This window comes from Stegostoma tigrinum, chromosome 21, assembly GCF_030684315.1.
Source record: "Stegostoma tigrinum isolate sSteTig4 chromosome 21, sSteTig4.hap1, whole genome shotgun sequence".
NCBI lineage: Eukaryota > Metazoa > Chordata > Chondrichthyes > Orectolobiformes > Stegostomatidae > Stegostoma > Stegostoma tigrinum.
This window is the reverse complement of record NC_081374.1, coordinates 20,021,784-20,045,986: the sequence shown is the minus strand read 5'-3', so window position 1 is coordinate 20,045,986 and position 24,203 is coordinate 20,021,784. Positions and strand designations below refer to the sequence as shown.

At 39.2% G+C, this 24,203-nt stretch overlaps 1 protein-coding gene across 2 annotated transcripts in view; it reads left to right on the top strand.

Annotated features, from left to right (window-relative positions):
• The window catches only part of LOC125462786 (plexin-A2-like), a 440,661-nt gene that overhangs the window by 393,955 nt on the left and 22,503 nt on the right, over positions 1 to 24,203 (top strand). For both annotated transcript variants that reach the window (XM_048553162.2, XM_048553161.2), the window contains 6 exons: positions 9,103 to 9,169; positions 10,361 to 10,507; positions 13,064 to 13,223; positions 15,438 to 15,541; positions 22,444 to 22,543; positions 23,611 to 23,801. In XM_048553162.2, coding sequence (XP_048409119.1) covers positions 9,103 to 9,169; positions 10,361 to 10,507; positions 13,064 to 13,223; positions 15,438 to 15,541; positions 22,444 to 22,543; positions 23,611 to 23,801 — 769 coding nt within the window. The remainder of the gene's footprint in view (positions 1 to 9,102; positions 9,170 to 10,360; positions 10,508 to 13,063; positions 13,224 to 15,437; positions 15,542 to 22,443; positions 22,544 to 23,610; positions 23,802 to 24,203) is intronic.

Genomic DNA, 24,203 nt, shown 5'->3' with positions numbered 1-24,203 from the left:
TGAACCTGTGTCCCTTTGTAATTGAAACTTCAACCCTGGGGAAAAGCCTCTGACTATCCACTCTACCTATGCCTCTCATAATTTTGTAGACCTCTATCAGGTCTCCCCTCAGCCCCTGTCTTTCTAGTGAAAACAATCCTAGTCTTTTTATATGTTTCTCGTAGCCAACGCCCTCGAGAGCGGGCAATATCCTGATGACCCTTCTCTGCACTCTCTCCATTGCTTCCATATCCTTCTGATAATGTAGCGACCCAAACAGTGTGCAGTACTCCAAATGTGGCCTAATAAGGGTTTTATATATCTGCACATGGTTTGCCAACTCTTGTGCTGCATGCCCCAGCCGACGAAGGCAAGCGTGCCATTTGCCTTCTTAATCACTTTGGCCACCTGTGTTGCCACTTTTTGGGAACTGTGAACCTACATGCCCAAATCTGTCCGTACATTAATGTTCCAAAGGGCTCTGCGATTTACAGTATAATTCACACCTAAATTTGATCCTCTAAAATGCATCACCTCGTATTTGACCGAATTAAACTCCACCTACCATTTCTGTGCCCAAGTCACTAATTTACCTTTCACAGTCGTCAGCACTATCAGCATCTCCACCAATCTTTGTGTTATCAACACACTTACTAATCGGACCACCCACATTTTCCTCCAGGTCATGTATATATACTACTAATATAAGACTAATTTAAAAGCTCAAGACATTTCTTTATATTCTTTGTTTCGTGTTCACAGTTTCAAAACGTAATTAGTTATAATTAATGAGAAACAGGTGTGAGTTTATTTTAAAACTATTGACTCAAGTTGTGTTTCAGAAAAATATGTTTGTAATTGAAAGTTGTGTTTTTTGTTTGGCCATTCCTGTCATTGTGGTGAGGCTAATTTTAGGGAAACTATTGCGCTCTCTACTGCACAAGTATATGATGTTAGACATTGGTAGAAGTGTCACAAAGCTATGGTGAGATCAAAGGCTGTTGTGAATCATAAACATGAAACTTTTGTTTCTAAATTTTGTCAGAATTCTGAATTGATAATATAGTCCCAGTTATTGCTCATTCAGGTTGGTCACCAGTTTTAGTTTAAAAACCCTTAACTTGGTAGGTGCTGTAAGTGTTCAATCATCTATAAGTGAACTATAACTTCCGAGGGGGGGGGAAAAGATTGGCACGTTATTCTTCTGAAACTAATAGGAGTTTGATGGTTTCCCTGCAGTTTTGATTATTTTTGTCCTTTGTAGAAGAATAATTTGGCCTCGAAAGGCAAAATAATTTATCACAATGCCAGTCGCTATTCTGGCATTTAAGGTTTGTGACAAAATTAGACACAACAGGTTCCCATTATGAATGGATCTTTTTCAATTAAATTGAACTGTAAGGAGCCATGTTGCAACAGGATATGTAATTTGCATCAGTTTATTTGAAAGCAGTTGTTGGAGGGTGGGGGGAACAAAGCTCAGGTGTTTTGTGAATACATATTCTCTCAGACAACAGAGGGTGATGCAGTTTGGGACCTGCCAGCAAAAGACAGCATTCTAGCCTGAGAACCCCATTCTTCCCCAGTTACCTTGTAATGCACCATAACTGTCTGTTGCTGCCAGTGGTCTGATTCTGTATTAATTTATACCTCTACCTGCTGGCCAAGGCGTTTTCCCAAACAGGTGTCAATATGAACACACTCAAATGAGGCCTCAGATTTCAAACCTCCAAGGCTCCAGACTCTGGAAAGAGTGCATTGGTCGCTACTCATTTCTGCCTCTCCTATCCTGCAGATTTGCATTTGTTGTTAAAAATTGAAATTCGAGACATTTGACCTCATGAGTGGATGTTTCTCAAAATGAGATTCTGTCCTTGTACATCGACGTAGGTACCTGCTAACAGGAGCCACAAGATAGTGATCAAAGTGAGCAATGAGCATAGTGATGCACTCACTACCTCCACTGTACTCCCTTATCTCTCCCCACCATCACTCCCTCCTACCCAATGGATGGACCAGTTACCATCCAAAGCTGGTCTTCTGTCTTCAAAGTACCTTTAGCCTGAAAAAAATACTACTTTTCATGTACATGCAGCAAATCCTTTTGTGAATAAAGGGCGGAATAAAGATCTATATCTATCATTACAGATTAAACCCAATGAAACTGCACTGCCACTAAATCCTCCCTCACGGTGGTGTAAAGCTGTCGGCAATTCTTTGGAACTGATGGGATCTAATAAAGAGTCACTGCATTAGGTACAGCTGATAACCACCAGCAATGTTGGGAATTTTAACAGAAGAGAGAACCCATGTCACATTCCACCTTTGAAACCTACAGATTCAATTTTACTCTGCGATTATATAAGTATAGCAGCAGGTTTTCATCAAACAGTATGTTAAATTGGCATACATATAAATTCCTCCCTTTGTGTCCTACATAAAATAAGTACTATCTAGATTACCTTTTCAGGTATATGTTAGCCTCTGCTACTAAAATATGGTCTGTTGTCAATAATTTGAGATTAAATTTTAACCATTGTTTGTGTTTTATTGAAAAGAAGCTTCCTTGTTTGTTGAAAGTTGGGTTTCCAGGATCCTAAATATAGCCAGCGAAAAGTATCAAATGCTCCCAGTTGGGATGTTAAGAAGGAAATCATATCCAGAGATTAAATAGAGAACATCTGAAAATCACATTCCAAATAAGTGAGGAAGATGGTCTCATGCAGACGCAGTGACATTTGTGTGTGAAATGGCTTTTAAAATATTTTGAAGCATCTGGAAAAGATTGCCTGTGGCCTGAGGGAGACATTTTTGAAAATAAAATATGGGGCAGACTGAAATAACAATGGACAGTTTAGTTCTGCTAATAAGTTTTGACTCCAGTTGAACAAAAACAGAAGTATACAAAGAAAACTGCTGTAGATACAGTAATGTCAGCATAAAATCTACTGTATGTTTAAATCTCATTATTCTTTCAATGTAACATAACCTTCCGTGTGGTAAAAATAAAAAGGCTTGTGTGTTCACAGTCACCATGGCATCACTAGAGAGAGAGAGAGAGAGACGATTTAGTGTTATATTAACCCATTATCTGTTTATTACTTTCTTGTTAAAGTCTTTGTATTATTTTTGCCACTCAGCCAAATAGCTGTATATTCTACTCCCAACCAAGAGCTTGAGCATAATTTTTGTCCCTTCATCAATAACCTTTAGAAGAGCATTGGATATATACTTACAAAGGAAACATTCCCAGGACTGCAGAAAAAGAGCAGTAGTGGTGGTCATTGGAATAATTGGACAATTTAAAAAGTTTTTGTCAAGGAGCTGGCATGGGCAGCGTGAGTGACACTGCAAGTACTGGTCAGGTCAACTGACTTTCCCAAATGGAAAATGGTATAACTTGGATGATTCTGTATTTCATGTTCATGCAATTGGGCCTCCTGTCCTTTCATAGTTGTTAGTCCCTTTCTTCTGCTTATATTGTCCTTTCCTGCATCTTTGCCAGTGCACTGTTGCCTAGCAACCACTGTACCTGCATCCAGACTTCCCAGAATGCTACTCTGCAGAGAGGTGCTCAGAATCCGGGCTTGCCTCTTTCAAACTTTACACAAATCTAAAATTACACCATTCACTCCCAACCTGAATACCAGTAAAATATATGTACCACGGAAATGCCAGCACAGTGCATGTCTAAGGTTTTGGAGCAGTACTTATGCTCAAATTCTAGCTTGTGCTTTGACCCTGTAACAATCCGATACAAAGGTAGTTTACTATCAGGAGCTAAACCAATGACATTTTCCAAGAAAGAGAATGTTTTATAATAAAGTCTGAAATCTACACATTTAATATTTTGAAGCCTGTCGTTAGACAATTCTCCGTTTCCTTCTCAAAATGAATTTTTTGCATAACATCTGTGCATGTATAATAAGATAAATGGTACCAAAACCAAATGATGGTTTTAAAGTTACTGTTCTTCCTTCAGTGTTAAGCATGGATAAAGCTAATCTTAACTGTTGGGCTAGAAAAAGATAACTCGACATCCTCAGTGGTGTATAATTAAGGTTATGACTTCTAAGTAAATTGGCCTTAACTGCTAATATTCCTCAGAATATCAGTTAAAATGATTTGCAACAGGTTAACTTTTTATTCAAGAATTTAAAAAAATTAAACACATTTGAGCAGATAACTTTGAGGAACTGTAATTTCTTCTTAATCTGAGTTTTACTTTCCCTGATTGTAAGTGGCTGTTTCAGCTCCCAGTTAAATTTAAAACATTATGGCGTGATTTTCTGCACATGCATCTGTAGTCAATGTTGCCACAAGGTCAGGTGATAAAGCGACGATTTTATTTTGCTCGTATTCGATCTTTTCCCATGGATGTGCTCATTTACATATTTGAAATTCTAAAAAGGGAGGAAAGAACACCTTACCCACTAAAATAGAATGATGCTTTCACAGATTAACATCTTAATAGAGTTTCAGTCTGCAGAATTTCAAGCAGATGTTATTAACCAGAGGTGACAACTTTAACACTATGCGTCATTATCTCCACAGATATTGTAAATATTCAGGTCGAGGGCTCCATTACCAGCCCCTTGCACTTGCAATACTACTTCATCACTTACGTTATTTATTACTTGCAGCTATGGATTCTACATTTCTTGTGTAATTCTTTCAACATTGAAATATTGCAAATTAGTGGTATGAAAGTACAGCAAATGACAGGCAACACACGAGCAAGGCAGTTCTTGCATTTACTCCTCTGAGCATTAAATGCCTCTTGCTTCTACTTTCAGCTGTCTGATAATTTGTGACAATAAATTGAATGATGGAAATCTACATAGTGATGGATTTTTCTTTATCTTGTATAATTCTATTGGAATGAAACCGGGTACCAAAACCCAGTTTGAGTACTTGAAAAGTCATGAGATGTTGTAACTGTTGTCATTGCTATTTGTAAAACTGTCTAGTACATGGATTTGTTTTAATTCATAATTTTATTCTTAGTTCTTACCTCACTTGCTACCACCACTTGTCCAAACCCTTCAAAGTATATGGAATCATGTGGTTTCAGTCCTCATCACCACCCTGTTCATCTGCTTTTGCATTCTGTGGCATTAAAATGGGCAGCACGGTGGCTGAGTGGTTAGCACTGCTGCCTCTCAGTACCAGGGATCTGAGTTCGCTCCAAGCCATAAATGGCAATCTGTGTGGAGTTTGCATGTTTTTCCCCATATCTGTGTGGCTTTCTGTTGGGTGCTCCAGTTTCCTTCCACAATCCAAAAATGTGCAGATTAGCTGGATTGGCCATGCTAAATTGCCCCTTGATATCCAGGGATGTACTGGTTAGTTGGCTTAGCCATGAGAAATGTGGGGATGGAGTGGGAGTTGGTTCTAGGTGGGATACTCTTTGGAGGATTGGTGCAGACTTATTGGGCTGAATATTCTCTTTCTACACACTAGGGATTCTATGATACTTCGATTCTTCAATAAAAGTGTAGTGCAGTTGACATCAATGATACATTGTATTATACTGACTTCACTGTGTTGTTGCATCCCCACAAATTTGAAGGTAGAATGGAGTGCTACAGTCCCATATTAAGTCTCAGAATGGTTTCATTTCCCATAAAGCCAATAAGTTTCAAAAAGAGCTAGGAATTTCCCAGCGACAAACTTAAATACACTAAAGCCAACATAAACATAACAGCACTGAGTAATGAATTAACAGACTAAATTACAGAAAAGGTGTTCCCAATTAAAAAACAAACACTAGCAACATCCTAAATAATAAAGGTCCTCATGTGGTCTGTTAATGGTCAATAAAGAGGAGCACTCTTGAGGAGCAGTTTGTGCCACAAATCCAGGAGGCAGGGTTCAAGTCCCACTTGCTCCAAAGGTATGCAATAATATTTTTGAACATGTCGATGAGAAAATACGTGATAATGGGAACTGCAGATGCTGGAGAATCCAAGATAATAAAATGTGAGGCTGGATGAACACAGCAGGCCCAGCAGCATCTCAGGAGCACAAAAGCTGATGTTTTGGGCTTAGACCCTTCATCAGAGAGGGGGATGGGGTGAAGGTTCTGGAATAAATAGGGAGAGAGGGGGAGGCGGACCGAAGATGGAGAGAAAAGAAGATAGGTGGAGAGGAGAGTATAGGTGGGGAGGTAGGGAGGGGATAGGTCAGTCCAGGGAAGACGGACAGGTCAAGGAGGTGGGATGAGGTTAGTAGGTAGGAGATGGAGGTGCAGCTTGGGGTGGAAGGAAGGGATTGGTGAGAGGAAGAACAGGATAGGGAGGCAGAGACAGGCTGGACTGGTTTTGGGATGCAGTGGATGGAGGGGATGAGTTGGGCTGGTTGTGTGGTGCAGTGGGGGGAGGGGACGAACTAGGCTGGTTTAGGGATGCAGTGGGGGAAGGGGAGATTTTGAAGCTGGTGAAGTCCACATTGATACCATTGGGCTGCAGGGTTCCCAAGCAGAATATGAGTTGCTGTTCCTGCAACCTTTGGGTGGCATCATTGTGGCACTGCAGGAGGCCCATGATGGACATGTCATCTAAAGAATGGGATTCTAAAGAAAAGAATTCTAAAGAAAATACGTGTTCACTTCAGGGCCTCAACTCTCCACATCCCCATAGTGAAGAGCATTTAGAGGCATTGATGGTGGGCAAAGGGATATTCTCTAACAGTCATGCCCTGCCCTTGCCTCTGACATTCCTTGAGCCTCTGACCCCCCACCCCCGAGTCTCTTGTCCTGTTAAAGGAAGTGAAAAAACAACATGCTCAGCACTGGGCACACTGCACAGTCAGCCTTGACTGGTGGTCCTTCAGAGGAAGAGGTTATTGGCCCAGCTGCGTTTGGTGATTTGATCTGCCACTGTCAAGGTGCCTAACAGAATGAGAATCCAGTCTTGGCATGCAGTATGATTATCTGACTGCTAGAGGCAACAGCCTAGTAGCCTCCTAACATGTTTGTCCCAAACTTAGTAAAAGCAAAGTGGAAAAACTTGGCCTCGATCTCCATTAAATAAGCAAGTTTATATGGACTTGTGTCCTGGAAAATTTCACAGTTGTCACACCCCTCAGTGCAAACAAGGACTAAAGGAGATATTTTAAAATGTAACCATCTTATTCAGTTTTGCATCCATAACAAAATGGATATGAGTAGAAAATGGCACGCAACATTGATATCACAGGTTCACTTCCCCCATCAGTGGTTATTTATCTGATATCTGTTGTCAGTAGATGCAGTATAGTTGGCCTTAAAGAGAAAAATGAGTAACATGTCCCTTTCTTGTCACAATCCAGAACCCCGAGGTTCTGAGGAAGTGTGATTGCTCCCGAAACGTTAACTCTGTTTTCTCCTCCACAGCTGCCAGACCTGCTGAGCTTTTCCAGCAACTTTATTTTTGTTCCCAATTAGCTCATTAATGGCAGCATGGTGACTCAGTGGTTAGCACTGCTGCTGAACAGCACCAGGGACCCAGATTCAATTCCACCTTCGGGTGACTGTCTCTGTGGAGTTTGAACATTCTCCCCGTGTCTGCGTGGGTTTCCTCCCACCGCCCAAAGATGTGCGGGTTAAATGGATTGGCCCTTCTAAATTGCCCGTCGTGCCCAGGTATGTTTAAGTTAGGTGGATTAGACATGGGGAATGGGTCTGGGTGGGATGCTGTTTGGAGGAGTGGTGTGGACTTGTTGGGTTAAATGGCCTGTTTCCACACTAGAGATTTAAATTTTTTTTTAAAATGTCCTTTAGGGAAAGAAATCTGTCATTCTCACCTGATCTGGCCTACATGTGATTCCAGACTCTCAGCAATTTGGTTGACTGTTAACTGCTCTCTGGGCAATGAAGGATGGGCAGTAAATGCTGGCTGTAGCCAGAGATGTCCACATTCCATGAACGAATTAAAAAAAAACTTTTTTTTGCCTATCACCAAATCATCTATTAGTTTATTAGATTGGGAGGACATTAAGTCAGCTGTGATGATGCCTGCGTCTAAATTGCCTGCTAGTATCTCAACTACCTTAATTCATGCAAAAGGAATGGCTACTTGAATGAATCAGTGAGATGTAACAAGCGCTGTTTAAGAAGCTGATGGCTCTCAGGAGAGCAAGAGGAGAACATTAACAAAAGTGAAAAAACAATTCCAATTAAACTATTTTTTAAAAATATACATGAACACCAGTTCTTTCAAAACCAGTTATATTTTCTCCAATCCTGCTGTTCTCCAACAGTTGAACATGAAAACATTGATTTTTCCTTCCCTTCCTGTGTAATAATAATTCAGCAGAATGTTGTTTTGGGAATAAATATTAGAACTATCTGCCTCTCCTCTCAGAACTTTCTGGCGCTAAATTGGTTCACTCCGTATTTCTGTCACTGGCTGTTGAATTGCAAGTTTCTTAAATTAAAGCAGATTAAAATTGATTGGAACATAATGTACACCCTCACTACTCGAGCTATGAAACTCCCTCTGTATCTATTGACACCTGTTCATGGTCACTGATTTTACAGCATTTTCACGTTTTGCTTTTAATGATAGTTTGGACATTTCTGTTCACCAGAAGTGGCTTGAAGAAGGTGCTTGGGCCATATTGAGTTTTCTAGTTTTAAGTTGTGCAAAGGTAGGATATCCTGGTGAATACCACCTCTCTCGCTGCAGGCAGCTCAGTTGTTCAATAGTGATGTTTATTGCCGGTTTTTTTTGGTTACATTTCTCTGGACTCTGAGATGTACTTTTTGGTGGTTTCTGTATTTTTAATAATGTTTCCTTTGGTCAGAAAATATAACGTATTTTCTTTTTTCATAAAGACAAAACCTGGTATTCAAAAACAAAAATAAACTAAACAATAAATAGTTTGTTTCCTGTTACAGTCTGATTGACAGAACAATAAGAATAAGGCTGATGGACTTCTGGAGATTTCCTCATAATCATATTCTTCGTAATGTTTGTTCAGTTTCTTCCTCCTGTGAATCATGGTATTTTACGGTTTAAAATGTTGCATTCAATGGGATTTATTAGATTTGACCAATGGAATATTATTAGAATATTTTCATTTAACCTGAAAATACACATTTTCTGACATTCTGACATTCACCTGTCTTTCTAACCTCAGGACTGAATCAGTGGCTGAGAAAATGTTGACAAATTGGTTTGCATTCCTCCTTCATAAATTCCTCAAGGTAAGTTCTGATAATCCCTAGAGAAACTTGTCAATGTTTAAAACATATCTTATTCAAAAATATTGCTAAAGTTTCTTTTTTTTTCTCTTTATTCATTCATGATATGAATGACTCACTGGCTATGTCAGCATTTATTGCCGATCCCTAATTGCTCAGAGAGCAGCTAGGAATCAATTACATTACTGTAGGCCAGATCAGGTAAGGATGGCAGTTTCCATCCCTAAAGGATGTTAGTGTACCACATGGGTTTTCCTGACAGTCAGCATTGGATTTATGGTCATCATTAGACTCTTAATTCCAGATTTTAAAAAAATATTTTCATGTAGGCTTTGAACCCGGTTCCCCGTAACTTTTTCTGGGTCTCTGGATTAACAGCCTACTAGGTTGATTATGCCACTAGGCCGTTGCCTTTCTATATTCAAATAACTTTTAATTTGGAAATCTATCTGAAAGGTAAGCTTTGTATGAAGCATATTTCCAAACTATTGTTTTTCTTTTGAGAACTACTAATGGAATTGAGGTTGTGTAGAATGAATGCTTGTTTTCAGATCAAAGATTTTGTTAATGTTGGAGATTTATGCATCTAATGTTTTGCTTGACAAACTTTAAATTTCAGGCTTATTTTAAAATTTTATGTATACTTGATACAAACGTAGCAGGGTGACGCTCATGTTAGTATTGTACTGACTTGTCACCTTTCCATCTTTATCCCCAAGTCATAATATTTTTATCATGATATATACTTATTATATTTTTATTTTTATTATCTACGCTTTACACCGGTTTTCAGCAATTTTCTTCCTTGCTCTGTGGCACCTCTCCAATAGGCACCTTTAACATTGATTTCCACCTTAACTGAAACAAAACACGCTCACAGCAATTGAAGGTGGTAGATGCCATGGTCCGTACCACACAATGAGAATGTCTTCCATCATGTCCTGGGACTGCTGAGGCCTCAATCTGCCAGTGGAGAATGGATCACTTCTGTCAGTCCTAAAGCTGTGACATTTTAATGGCAGACAACACACTGGCAAAGTTGCCTTCCCAGGAGGCCATAACTTTTTTTTTATGCATGCCCCTAAGAGGACCATTGCCATTTCCAATCACTAGGAGATAGGTAGTGGGTGAACTAAAAGTATTATTTGTAGAACAAGGTAAATCTGAAGTATGTTTCTTTGTTCAATTTTTCAGGAGTGTGCAGGAGAGCCTCTCTTCATGCTGTACTGTGCCATTAAACAACAGATGGAGAAGGGACCAATTGATGCAATCACAGGCGAAGCACGCTACTCATTGAGTGAGGATAAATTGATCCGACAACAAACTGAATACAAGACTCTAGTGAGTTCAATTGTCAACTCCAGTTGGGCACCACAATCGTGTGTGAGAACTGGAAAACTGGTATTTGAAGCAAAATGTCCCCTTACATTAAAACAAAAAGACTTTTTGATGAATACTTTTTGATGGAAATCATACCTAAGATTTTGCAGATAAGGCTGAAAGAATGTTGCCCACTTTTCCTTATGCTTGCACCTTCCCACGTACTTTCTAAGGACTCTGCTCTGAAACGTACTGTGTTTACAACTCCATCTCAACAGAGTCCCCCTGAAGAGAATCTGGGAGCATGTGAGAATGGCAAATGACTGTGTATCACTTTTAACAATCCTATTGGTAAATTCTTACTGAGGCTGAATCAGGTGATGTTAAAGTAATTAGTTCAATACTGAATCATGCACAATGAATAACGTTACAAAGGGAAAAATAAATAAAGTATCATGAATTGTTAAACTTATTTTACATCCAAAAGAATGAGATTCCACGTGAGTAAAAGATCATTTCAGTGCAAATTTTGTTTGTGCCTGATTGATATTGTTCCTATCAATCATATTGTCCAAAAAGTTCACTTACACTAGAGTGAACAAGCTCTAATCTTTTCTGGCATGTTCAGTGGTTATCTATCACAGAAATTTGTTCATGCTATTGTGAAGGTTTTAAACAAAATTAGCAATGGGAATAGAAACCCAGATATGGTATTTGAAATGTCAGGAGGTACCGGAAGAGTTGGGTGAGAGCAAACAGAAAATTTGAAAAAAATTACGATAGTACATTGAGTGAGGCTTAAAAGGACTATGGTAACACAATAATTTGGTCAACCATGCAAGTATGTAAATGCACAGAACAGGGAAATCAGGTTTGTGAGCTATGTACACAGTTTGCGAACTGGAAGCATGATGTTGTAACAATAACAGGCCAGGTACAGAATTTAATGCTGTCCTCCATATCACGTTTGGAAGCTGGAGGGGCATTTACTCAGGTAGGCCTGTCAGGTAGGAACGTCACTACTTTTTCACCATTGCTCTGCACAAGTTCCATGGACAGCTTGGCCCCAGTTATACCAATTGAGGCCTGTACAGGGTAATTATTTCTCTCTTGCAGGCCTCATCTGGCTGGTGCAACTCTTCCCCCAAGTGTGGGCAGAGGGCTCACCATACAGGGAAATCGAAAAGCAAATCACAGTGGGTTCTGGGCTTGGACGTAGGAATGGGGCGGTTGGGTGATCGAAGGAGGGATTGGGGGAGTGGACATTTAATCATTCAGAGGCACTTAGCGATTTGATCGAGAGACATGGCATTGTGAAGGGGGAAAGCCACCCCCTCCTTCCCAGCAATGCCCATCCTGTCAGCCAACCTCCTACTGTCACTCACATATACCTGGAGCCATGAGCAGCCCAAACACTCTGACTGGCAGCTATCAGCAGGCAGGACTTGCATGCCCCCACCACCACCACCCTGCTCAGAAGACCCGGTGCTGCCCAGTTAAACACCTAACCAAAACAAATTGCTGAAAATACTCTGCAGGTCTAGCAGCATCTGTGGAGAGAAATCAGAATGAATGTTTCCGGCCCAATGGCAGTTCTTTAGAACTTTCCAAAGACCAATTTAGAATAATATGAGGTAATACTTTTTTTTTACTGGAAGACTGAGGTGGGACAATATAAACTAAAAGAAGCAATTCTGAAGGATGCAGAAACAAAGTGACTTAGTGATGTATTTGCACCTCTTTTGGAGATTGCAGGGCAGTTTAAAAAAGTGATTAAAAAGCACATGATATCCCTGACTTTAAATCTGATGGCACAAGAATGTATAATAGCAAGGAAGTTATGAACCGAAATCAAACACTGGTTCAGCTAGGAAGGAAATGTAAACATTAGAGACTGTCAGATGTCTTCTGCACTATGTCTCCAGGGATGAAGAACTTCATTTACTTGGATTGGTTGGAGAAATTGAAGCTGTTCTCGCTTCAGAAAAAGAGGTTGAGAAGAAATGTAATCAAAATACTTAAAACGTTGAGGGGTCTAGACAGTAGATGGAAAGAAACTCTTTTCATTGAGGGCAGAGGAGCACTGAGCAGAGAACATGGATTTAAAGTGATTGGCAGAAGCACGAGAGGCAGGATGAGGAAAAACCTTTTTAGACTGCAATGATTAGGATCTGAACTGTCCTGCCTAGATGTGTTGTGGAGATAGACTCGGACTCAATTCTGACTTTTAGAACAAATTGGATAAGCACCCAAAGAGTGAAATTTGCAAGGTTATGAGAAAGAGCAGAGAAATAGAAGTAGCCAAGTTTCTCTTGCACACCATTGGATCAGTAAGGCTAAATGCCTCATCTGTGCTATAACCATTTATGATTCTGTTAGTGCCGTTATTCTTAACCACCCTACGCCCAAACAATATTGTGTTTACTTTCTCCAACCTAGCTGGATTGCTTGTAATCCCCCTTGAGTACACAGTCTTTTACAAAACTGTAGGCAGCCTTTTGTTAGACCTCTATGTCTGTTTAGGTTTTATAATAAGCTAATTGCATTAAACAGTTTTTTCTTTTCATATGAATGCAGATTTTAAACTGTGTGAATCCAGAGAATGAGAACAGCCCAGAGATTCCAGTGAAGGTGCTGAATTGTGATACAATCACCCAAGTTAAAGAGAAAATCCTCGACTCCAGCTATAAAAACGTGCCCTACTCTCAGCGCCCTCGGGCAGTTGATATGGACCTAGGTACACAATACATTGAATCTCATTCTTTTATGCTTTGAACAAGGTTTTTCAGCCATTTGAGCCAGTGCTAAATTCAGACCAGAACTATTTCTTGCTCTTTGCATAAGATTTTTAATCTGTGTTTGTCTACCTCAAGACCACTTTTAGTAGCTTGGCAAAATGTATTCCAGCTTTTCATTTCTACATGTCTAGTACATCCCCTTGACCCCAATATACAAAATACTGCCGATCATATTTACTTTAATTTCAGTATGTCATGGAATAGTTTCACAATGAGCATCAAAACTGTGATGCTTAGCATTGTCCACAAAGAACTTGCTATTGCAGTGATGTGGCTTCCCCTTTCCAGAGACAGTTTAAATCTTTCAAATTAAGTGATCTCCAGATGGTCTCCAGTAGTGTTGGCAACATGCAGGCCAAGCAGCCAGTCATAATGAAATATTCTCATAGACAACAGACCAGGAAGTTTCTAAAAAAAAAACTGAATTGCTTCATTTTTTAAACTTCTGTTATCAAACAACAGAATAAAACACTATGATTGGATTAAGAAAGAAGATAAAATTAACAAACTTTACAAGAAGAATTTGGAAATTATGTAGGTTTTTGGTCACAAAGGATGACATTTGTATGTTCTAAGTACATATACACCATTAAAACCAAATGGCCTATTCTGTTGGGGATTCGATATAATTAGAGTCTTCTGTGGCTTTTCTACTTTTGGTTATATAGCTTACCCTTTACCTGTATTTGGTAATGCTTGTTTGGAAATAATAAATGTTCGCTCTTCTTTTTCCTAAAGAAGCTCACACTTCATTTGAGTGAAAGGTATCGAGGCCCATTAGTTATCAGCTTTGAGTCCTACTGGCCCTTTCAATAACATTTCCTTTATTTGCAAACATTTCAGTCATTAGTTCTTCCACATCCTAATCTGGCATTCTTACTGTGCTGTATTGCTTCCATCACACTATTAGTTTATATTTGAAATGTTTGCCTATACACTACTACATTGAAAAAATACTATCAGGGATACATCTTTGTTCCTAGTGATGATTATTTATTTTACCTATTACTTTTCCATTTTCTTTCCAAGCCCCCACATGCCCTTGTTGTTTTTCTTCCAGTACATTGTTGCCCCTGTTGTTAGCCACCTCCTTGCTGTGCATTCTTTTCGTTGGCCAATTCTCCTTTGCCCAGCAATCTCCTCCTTGATTGAAGCAACACTAGGCTAATGGAGCCTCTTAACTCCTGTTCAGAAGGTTTTCGCCCTTATCCGGTGTCTTGGCTTAGTGGTAATGATCTCACCAAGGTGGGGTTTGGCTTCAAGCCCGTTTCCAGTACTTCAGCTCACACTTCTCCCTGGCACCTCTCTTTTGAGAGGGTGTCACAGTAGTGGTGGACGTGCTGCCATTCAAATGAAACACTTAGTGGTAGTTCTGTCTGCCTTTTACAGATCAACGTAGAGAATCCTTTAACACCATTTTGCAGACTGGGGGCATTCTTCTGGCCTCCCAATATTCATTCTTCAGCTGCTTCCATTTAAACAGACTTAATTGGCCATCTTTCACATTATTGTCCGTGGAACCAACGCACATGCAAATTGCTGTGTCAGCAAAGCTGGCATAACAAGACTTTCAAAGTGATTTGTTGCAAAGTCTATTATAATGTCGTGACAGCATTTAAGGGCAAAATGCAAGTTCTCATTCTGCGTCTGGCACTTAAATAATTTCTATTCCTGGCCTGCTTGTGATTTTCTTTCCAATTAATTAGGATAGTATCTTTTACAAATGTTGCTGTTCCCAGTCCAACACCTTAATTTTGTCCATTTTTTTTCCTTTTGCATTCAGAATTTGAATCAAATTACATTATGATCACTGGCCCCTAAATGTTCTCCTATATTCAAATTGTTTACTCGCCCAAGATGATAAATTGGAATTTTGTTTCAAAGATTTTTCTTTTCAATTCAAAAACACAATTCCTGCAGTTTGTAGACTTTTCTGCATTTGCACAAGCAGGTGGGCACCAGCAAGTAATGTAATAAATTCAGGTTTTATCATCTGTTGCTTCACATGAGTTCCACTGTAGCCATTTCAATTGAAAGCAAAAACATTTTTGGATTTCATTTTACTTAACCCAGAATATGAGGAAAGAATGGTCTTGTATTCTTGCAGTAGATAATGTGATGAGAAGTTTCTAATCTGCGTTCTATCTCTGCAGAGTGGCGTCAGGGACGAATGGCTCGAGTTGTTCTCCAAGATGAAGACATTACCACTAAGATTGAAAATGACTGGAAACGCTTGAACACTTTGCTGCACTATCAGGTAATGCAGACACAGCAATCACAACATTGAACCAAGTTGCTCTGGGGAAACCCAAGAAGGTTCTGAACTCAAATCTCTCCTCATCCTTAGCAAAACATCATAAATTCTGCGCAATAGACTAATTCAACTTAAGCATTTGAAATTGTGTGGCCCAGCTTCCAAAATTCTTCATAACAGGGGATCCCTTGCTTTGAAATGAAAAGAATGCTGATGCATTGAAACATCGATAGAGGATGGCTACAGCAGTATATCTGGATACTGCATTAGGCTTGGCTGTGAAGTGCTCATATCTTACCCTGATGAGTACTGCCTACTCTGCATTGAAAGCTTGCAGGCAGCTATTAGCTAGCACCTACTTAATCATCACTGTTATTATGACCCCCCACATTCTTAAGCAGCATCACAACCTCACCACACTCAGTGCCAGGCCCGAGCTATCATTTTCTGTTTCTTCAGCCACATCTTCTCCCCACTTTTCCCCTCCCTGCAACTACCCGAAATGCCTTTTCTTCCTTGACCTGATTGCCTCTCTCAAACCCCTCCTTTCCAATGAGCTCCTTCATCATGAATAGAGAGTCTTTGTTGCCCTTACTAAGGCCCAATTTTCAAGGTTGCACTTTGAGCAGGTCACTGTCTTGCTGGAAACAAAATAAATATTATTGTAATAAATAGAAATTATTCTCCTTAGCTAGTAGAGTTATTCAGCACAGAAACAGACCTTTCAGTCCAACCAGACATGCCAAACATAATCCCAAACTAAACTAGCCCCGCCTACCTGCTCCTGGCCGATGTCCCTCCGAACCTTTCTTCTTCATGTACTTACCTAATTGTCTTTTAAACATGGTAACCAGGCCCACATCCACCACTTCCTCAGGAAGCTCATTTCACAAGTAAACCACCCTCTGTGTAAAAAAAAATTGCCCCTCATGTCTTTTTTAAAATCTCTCTCCTCTCACCTTAAGAATATGGACCGTCATCTTGAAATTCCCCATCCGAGGGAAAAGGCACCTCCCATTCAGCTCATCTATACCATTCATGATGACATGGTAGTCACCTTGGCCAAGTATGTGCGTAGTGCACACACAGAAGGTATTATGGCCTAGAAATGTTTGATTGTGTGAGAAGCATAAGGAATAGTTTGAGTTAGTATAGCAGGGCCCAATACCTGATGCTTTCCAGTTTAAAACAGCTAGCTTATTCACTGACCTATTATTTTGTTTCAAGAACCATCTTTACCAAATTGTTATGAAACCTTAAGAAGTGATAGTAATCTCAGCAATTCAGGTTATTGAAGTAACTTTGTATAAAACTGTGAAACATTGAAAAGCATTGACTTCTGTACACCATTTTGCATATTGGCTTTGTAGAACATCCCTGTGTAATAATTGTTGAATCTCTCCCACCCACTCACCCTTCCCACAATGTAACATGGTAAATGTGCTTAAGGTGTAGAGTAATAGGCACTTGAGGTTTAGTATGAAAGAGAATCAGTACTGTAAAGGTTAATATCAAACAAGAGCTGATGAGTTGTCAGTCATTATATGCTTTGAATAGTGACAGATAATGAAGAGGAGATTTGAAACAAATTCAAATTAGTGAAAAGCTGAGGGGGACTGACAGAAAATTAAACCCTTTGCCTTTGACAGCAGCAGCCCCAAATCATGTCAGTGAATAGAACGGGATTAGCATTTTCTATTTCCTCAGAGATCAGGATTAATAAAGAAATAATAGATGTGCCAGCTTCTTTGTACACATTATTCATTATGATAGTCAATCAGAGTATTTCACATGGAACATTTTACATTTATCATGTCAAAGCTAATAGTTTATTCTGCTAAAAAATAAAACTGGTGAAGGAATTTTTTTTTCAATGAAGTGACAAAGGTAAATATAGAATTGTTAGACTGTATGGCAGAAAAGTATATACCTAAAGTAAATTACATGTTGTTGGACTTCCAAATTATTAAGGTGTCTTAGATTTGGTGAGCAACTCACTGTCTATACCTGGAAATTCAGTTATATCAAGGTATTTTTATGTAGGATTGTGGCATCAATCATTACAAGTGCTTAGGAATTCTGGTAACACTTATGGTTTTAAAGTAGCATTTGTGGTTTGTCAATACTGTGGAGAAAGGGAAAGGTTTAACTTCTGAAGTAATACATGCACATTATCACCTTGTATTTGGAAAATTGCTATAAATTGCTTTAAACATTTAGAAAATAAAACATAAATAAGAGCATGAACTGCCCATCCATAGTGCACTGTATTTACCGAATCAGAGTTTTTACAAAGCAAAAGCAAGCCATTTGGCCCATTATGCATGCACCGGCCCTTCAAACTAGGATCGTTGCTTAGTGCCAATCTCCTGCTTTTTAATCCCAGACCCTTACACACAACCATTCAGCGCCTCAACCTGCCTCCAGGCAGTGTATTCCATACCTTAACTGCTCATTGTGTGAAAAGATTTTTTCACACCACTCTTGCTTCTTTGACACATAACTCTAAACCTGTGCCCAGTTGTTACTTTTATGAACACAAACCGCTTCACCCTTTCTATCCGATTCAGCCCATTCATGATTTTGAAAACCTTTATCAAATCTCATCTCAACCTCGTTCTCTCCAAGGAGAACAGTCCCAATCTCTTCAATCTATCCTCATCCCTGAAGTTTCATATTCGTGGAACCTTTCTTATAAATAGCTTCTGCATTTTCTCCAGTACATTGACATCTTTCCCATAATGTGGCACCTGGAATAATGCTCCAGCTGAGTTCTAACAACTGTCTTGTACAAGTTCAACATTGCGTCGTTGTTCTTGTACTCTATGCTCCATTAATAAAACTGAAGAAATTATATACTTTATTAATTTCTGCCTCCACCTGTCCTGCCACCTTCAATGAACTGTGTGCACCCACACCAAGGTCCTTGTGCTCCTGCACCCCCTTGAGAATTGTACCATTTTGATATTGTCTTTAAATGTTCTTTCTATCCAAGGGCATCTGTTCATGCTCTTCTGCACTGGACCTCATCTGCCACCTATCAGCCCACTACACCAGCTTGTCAGTGTCCTGTTGGAGTTCCACACTGTCCTCCTCACATTTCACAATTCTTCCAAGTTTCATGTCAATCTGTAAGCTTTGAACCTTTTCCCTGCACACCCAGGTACTGACCACTAACATAGGTCAGGAAAAGCAAGTGTCCCAATACCAACCAATGGGAAACAAACTTCCCTCCAGCCTAAAAAATATCCATTGACCATTTTTCTGTTTTTATCACTCAGCCAGTTTTGTATCTGAATTGCCAGTTCAACACAATGTACCAAATTTTAACAAAGCTTTGAAAATAAACACTTAACCTGGTCCGTCTTCCCTGGACTGACCTATCCCCTCCCTACCTTCCCACCTATACTCTCCTCTCCACCTATCTTCTTTTCTCTCCATCTTCGGTCCGCCTCCCCCTCTCTCCCTATTTATTCCAGAACCCTCACCCCATCCCCCTCTCTGATGAAGGGCCTAGGCCCGAAACATCAGCCTTTGTGCCCCTGAGATGCTGCTTGGCCTGCTGTGTTCATCCAGCTCCACACTTTGCTGATGAAACTCAGCAGGTCTTGCAGCATCTGTGGAGAGAAATCAGAGTTAATGCTTGGGCTCTAGTGACCCTTCCTCAGAACTGGTCTGTAAAATTATTGGCCTAATCTATTTTTGCACAACTTTTAAATAAATACACAATAAAGTATGCTTATGCAAAAGGGATATTCAGGCTGCACACCATTCTTACGATGCTATTAACTTGCGCTCATACCACAGTCTGCAAATCAAATCAATTTAGTATGTGTCAAATCAGCCCTTGGATTTCAATCAACACATTCTTCACCACTGTTTCACTGGCAGCTGCTACTTAGATTTTTGAGAAAAGTTATTAAATAAATGAAAAAAGGGATTTGCAAAGGTTTTCTAAAACTTGTTCTGTTGTAATGAGTTTAAGTTTTGGTGTTCCTCCTGTGCAAATGGGAGGAGTGCAGCACCTCAAGTGATTCTGCATGTGATGTTCCACTCATGGCCTAGTGAAATTGTCCTACTGTACAAACTAGAGCGAAATGTGCATTGTGTCTACCTGCAAAGCTGTTTTCATTGCGACTAGGATCTGATGCACAAGATTTCTTTTGGCTCAACGTAGATTCATGTGCAAGTTTTCTGATTGGATTCATGTTTCTACAATGAAAAGCAATAACCTTGCCCCTCTCTTGGGAGTGAATCCAGCCAGCTGCCAGTCTAGAAAAGATTTCCATTAACAGCAGTAGTTAGCTTCTCGTTGATCTTAAGATCCCTTCATTTTAAGCCACCTCCCTATAGGGAATATCTTAATGGTGACATTAAATGGGCACAGAAGGTTAATACTGGACATTTTAATTGTTCTCCAATCCATGGATCTGTTAGCACTTACAAAGGAAGCTGCCCCAAATTTATGTCACTATTACACTTTTCATTTTAAACATGACTACCACAAAAACATTGCAAAATGTAGGACTTTGTAATGCCTGTTGACATGTTCCCTACCTTGTGGTCAACAGAATTGTTTGCTGCTTTCACATTAGCATCTTCCATCTTCCCCAGTACACCTATGTCTGCTCCTTTAATCTGCTTTGAACTTTGTCTAACATTGCATTCTTCACTCCCTCAAATCTCTCTCCCAATCTTCCTCACCAAGCTGAAAGCATTACAGGAAGGTTACACTTGTAAATATCAGTTTGCTCAGGATAACTTGTAGCTTTATAGAATCTGCAGCAATGGTGTCTCATCTTGCGCACATGTTGTAACCTCTGGAGTTCACCAGTAATCTGTCCTTGGCCTTTGTATAGCGATCATCTTTATCACACTCTTGAGTAACATCATCCAGAATCATGATTTCAGTTTCTACATGAGGATGTTTTGTGATGTTAATTTCATCACTGTGAAGTTAAGTTCAAGCTTCAATCATGGCAGTTTAAAAAATTTTGTCTGGCTGGATATTTTTTAAATGGTGAAAGTGACTCTGAAGCAGGGGCATATTTTGTAAAATACCCAGTAGTTTTTTGTCATGTCTCTCCAAGAAATTGAATTGCGGTCTTTATCCTGTTTGTCCCATATATGACTCCAATCTTGTGGATGAGTTTCTTAAGCAACCTGGCAAGCCACTTGATTACGTCAAAATTGATATAGGGAAAGCTAGCTATTACCTTTTATGTCGACATAAACCAGCCTGAACAGCAATACCTACATACTGAGAGGAAGTTAACAATGAAAACTAGATGCTTGTTAAACTCCCGCAATATGTGAAGCATTCTTACTACTTAAAAAATTCCAACACACAGTATGATTTAAAGTTTCACTGGGACAAATAAAAAAAACTAACATGTATTCCACATAATGTATATACTAAAAATCAGTCATTACTAGATTGTGTTTCAGCTATTTCTGATTTGTCAGTGGGAAATGAATGTATTACAACAGCTGTAAATATTGATAAATGAGGTCTTTTACTTTGTTGCTTTAAATACATATTTTTGACATGTATAAAACTGCATCATGTTTTGACTTGGTAATTATTGCCAAATATTGTCTTTTTCACTATCCCAGCGTTTGCACAGCAGGAAGGAATATTCATTTAATGAGTTGATGGATATTTCAATGGGATTTTCTTCCATTTTCACAGTTCCCTGCCAGCCAGCTCCAATCACCACATCATCTTCTTTCTAATAACTCCAAGGCTTAGTCAACATGAAATCGTTTTTATTTTTAAAGGGCCATTCCTCATCTTGAAAAATAATTTTGCCAACTTCTGATTCTACAAGAACAAAAGCTAACAGAACTACTTATTTCAAAACATAGTATTTATACGCGACTGCAAGTTGTTGTTCTGACTAAAATATTGTAGATCTCGTTTAGGCTTCCTTGCCTGCCTAAACGAAGCTGATTGGTCTGAATGTATTTCCTTTTGAAGCATTGTTCATATATGTTCAGAATACCCCAGTTATTTTATGCATGATATTTAATTTTTGCAAGTGGAGCTTAAGGATAAATGGGCATCCATTAAGGATACTGTTTTTTCCTTCGTAATGTGTTATTTGATTTTATTGTCAATTTTAATCTAATTTTCCTATTTACTATTTCCATTCTGCGCTCCTAGATTGGATAGAATGTAAAGCAGATTGTTGGCAAATGTCTGCTAAATATTTAGAACAAGGTGAAAATGCCCCACATTCACCATTACGCTCTGGCAGTGTGAAATGTACCATTTTCTACACTGGATGTATGCTGATGGTCAGAATGTGAGGTCAACTTGCTTGCATCAGATTTTGATTTTATCCAAATGTCTAGCTTTCAGTTGGCAAACGGGTAAGATTATTGCCTATCAAACTGAACATAGTCATGCCCTGAATCATAGGATTGAAAAGACAGCATTTTAACCTGTTCTCCCAGCGTGACCCCTGGTTCAATTATAGTTGTACTCAAGTGCAAATGAAACATGAAACGTTCCATGAAAACAAAGCAAAAAGAAATCCCAATTATGTTTGTATGTAAAGGTGAGGGCAACATGACATTTAGAATTAGGTGGCAGTTTTACTTTGTACAGCTAGGCTGCATTTTATCATTTTGAGTGTCACTTGAATGCTTTTTAGCATATTCAGTTAGGCTAATGGATGCACTGTTGTTTGATTTAGGTCACTCAGGTATACGTGCTGAGAGTTGGGAAAATAATTTGAAATGTATTTTTGCCAAGACAATAAAAAGTTATTTTTGAATGTCGCTATAATATAGATGGGGAAGCAGAGTCTACACTTGACTGTCATGAAGTAAACTTTTGCAGAACTAAGATGAATGTGCTTGATTTTTCAATTAAGTGTCGTATTTAATTCCTTTTGCAGGTGTCTGATCGCTCAGTTGTTGCTCTGGTCCCTAAACAGACTTCTTCATACAATGTTCCAACCACAACCAGTATGTGCAGGACGTCCATTAGCCGCTATGGTAAGTTAAGATCCTAATGAGTGCATAAGCATCTTGTAGCAGAAATCAAATTTGCCACGTGATATTTATTTAGTTATGGAGTGAACTATAATTGGTGCTAGTTACAGATCCAAAGGGATGACTATTTATACTGAAACCAATTATAGCCACTCTTCCCAACACACACTATCACCCAGTGACTAATTGTAATAGACCCTATTGTTTACTGTGGCTGCACAATGCTTTTCTTAGTTTTACTTAGGATTGTGTCTCTGTGGACCACATCTCAGTCAAATATGAACAAGAATCTCTATGTTGAACTTGCAAACGTATTTCTGAGCAATCAAGATAATTTCCCATTCATGAAATTTGCTACGCAAAGAAAATAACTGCAGTTGCAGTGAGACTTCTTTATTACCTGTTGAATTTAAGTCCTGTATGCGTCCCTAATATCCAGAAATGCAAACATGACTGACACAGAATCACCTTCATGTTCCAGTATTTCCTGTTTAAAAATAAATTTAAGATAAATCTTGATAACCTGGAAATAAGAACAATGATGACTTAATTTCCCCCAAGGTTAGAGGACATACTTTCAGTTCCAGTTGAGAGAAGTAATGACTGTTTTTAAAGCTAATGAATCATGTACTGTGGAGGACAGAAAGCAAGGTCATATCCTTGTGATGGTTGCCTCTACAGCTAACAAAAAGACTTTAACCATCGTGGATCTTTACAAACCGAGAAAAGGTAATTAATTGGAGGGTAACTTGTGCCTTTGGTGCTCCAATACCAAATTTGTTTGGTTCTAGAATGCTCAAGTTGAGATTGCAAGGCACAAAATGTTTATTGGAGCATACAAAGCAGGAGCAGATAAGGATCATTCAGCCCCCTCATGCTTACTGTACCATTCAACTAGATCAATTCTGCTCTGTTGTTGTTCTTTAGGTTTGTTTGGTTTCTAACATCACACTGTCATTAAACATGTTAGGATGTTCCATCTATTTTTAATCTTTACAGTTTATTGCTGTAGGTTTGCAATGTCTAGTTTGATTTAAATCAAATAATTTTTGTCTTTTCTTACATTCTAGACTCCACCTTACGGTACACGGGAAGCCCTGACAGTCTGCGCTCTAGGGCTCCAATGATTACCCCAGATTTAGAGAGTGGTGTTAAAGTGTGGCATCTAGTAAAGAACCATGACCATGGAGATCAGAAGGAGGGTGACCGTGGCAGCAAGATGGTATCCGAAATCTATCTGACAAGACTGCTAGCAACAAAGGTTAGCTGGATTAACAACATTGCGTCTCTGAGAACTCGGGGAGGTGTGGCAAAGGAGGGTGGGGTGGTTGTGAGATGGGGAGAAGTTCAAAATGATGCCTTAGATATACCCTGGGATGAGCTAAGCTTGCTTAAAACATTCCAGTTTAAAATATTATTCCTCTTTTAACGTGTACATCTTACAAAAGTGGGAAAAGTGTTTTTTTTATTTCACTGATCAACAGTACGTCTTCATTTGGTCTGACAATCTTAAGATTTTCACTATTCAATTAGATTTTTGTTCCTATGCCTGTGCTGTGGTCTCAAAAGTTTGTCCTTGTCCAGAAACACACAGTATTGCACACACTATGCCAAGTTGAAGATAGAAGATTTCAGTTAGGTTTTGAGGTCTTTTTGTTTTTGC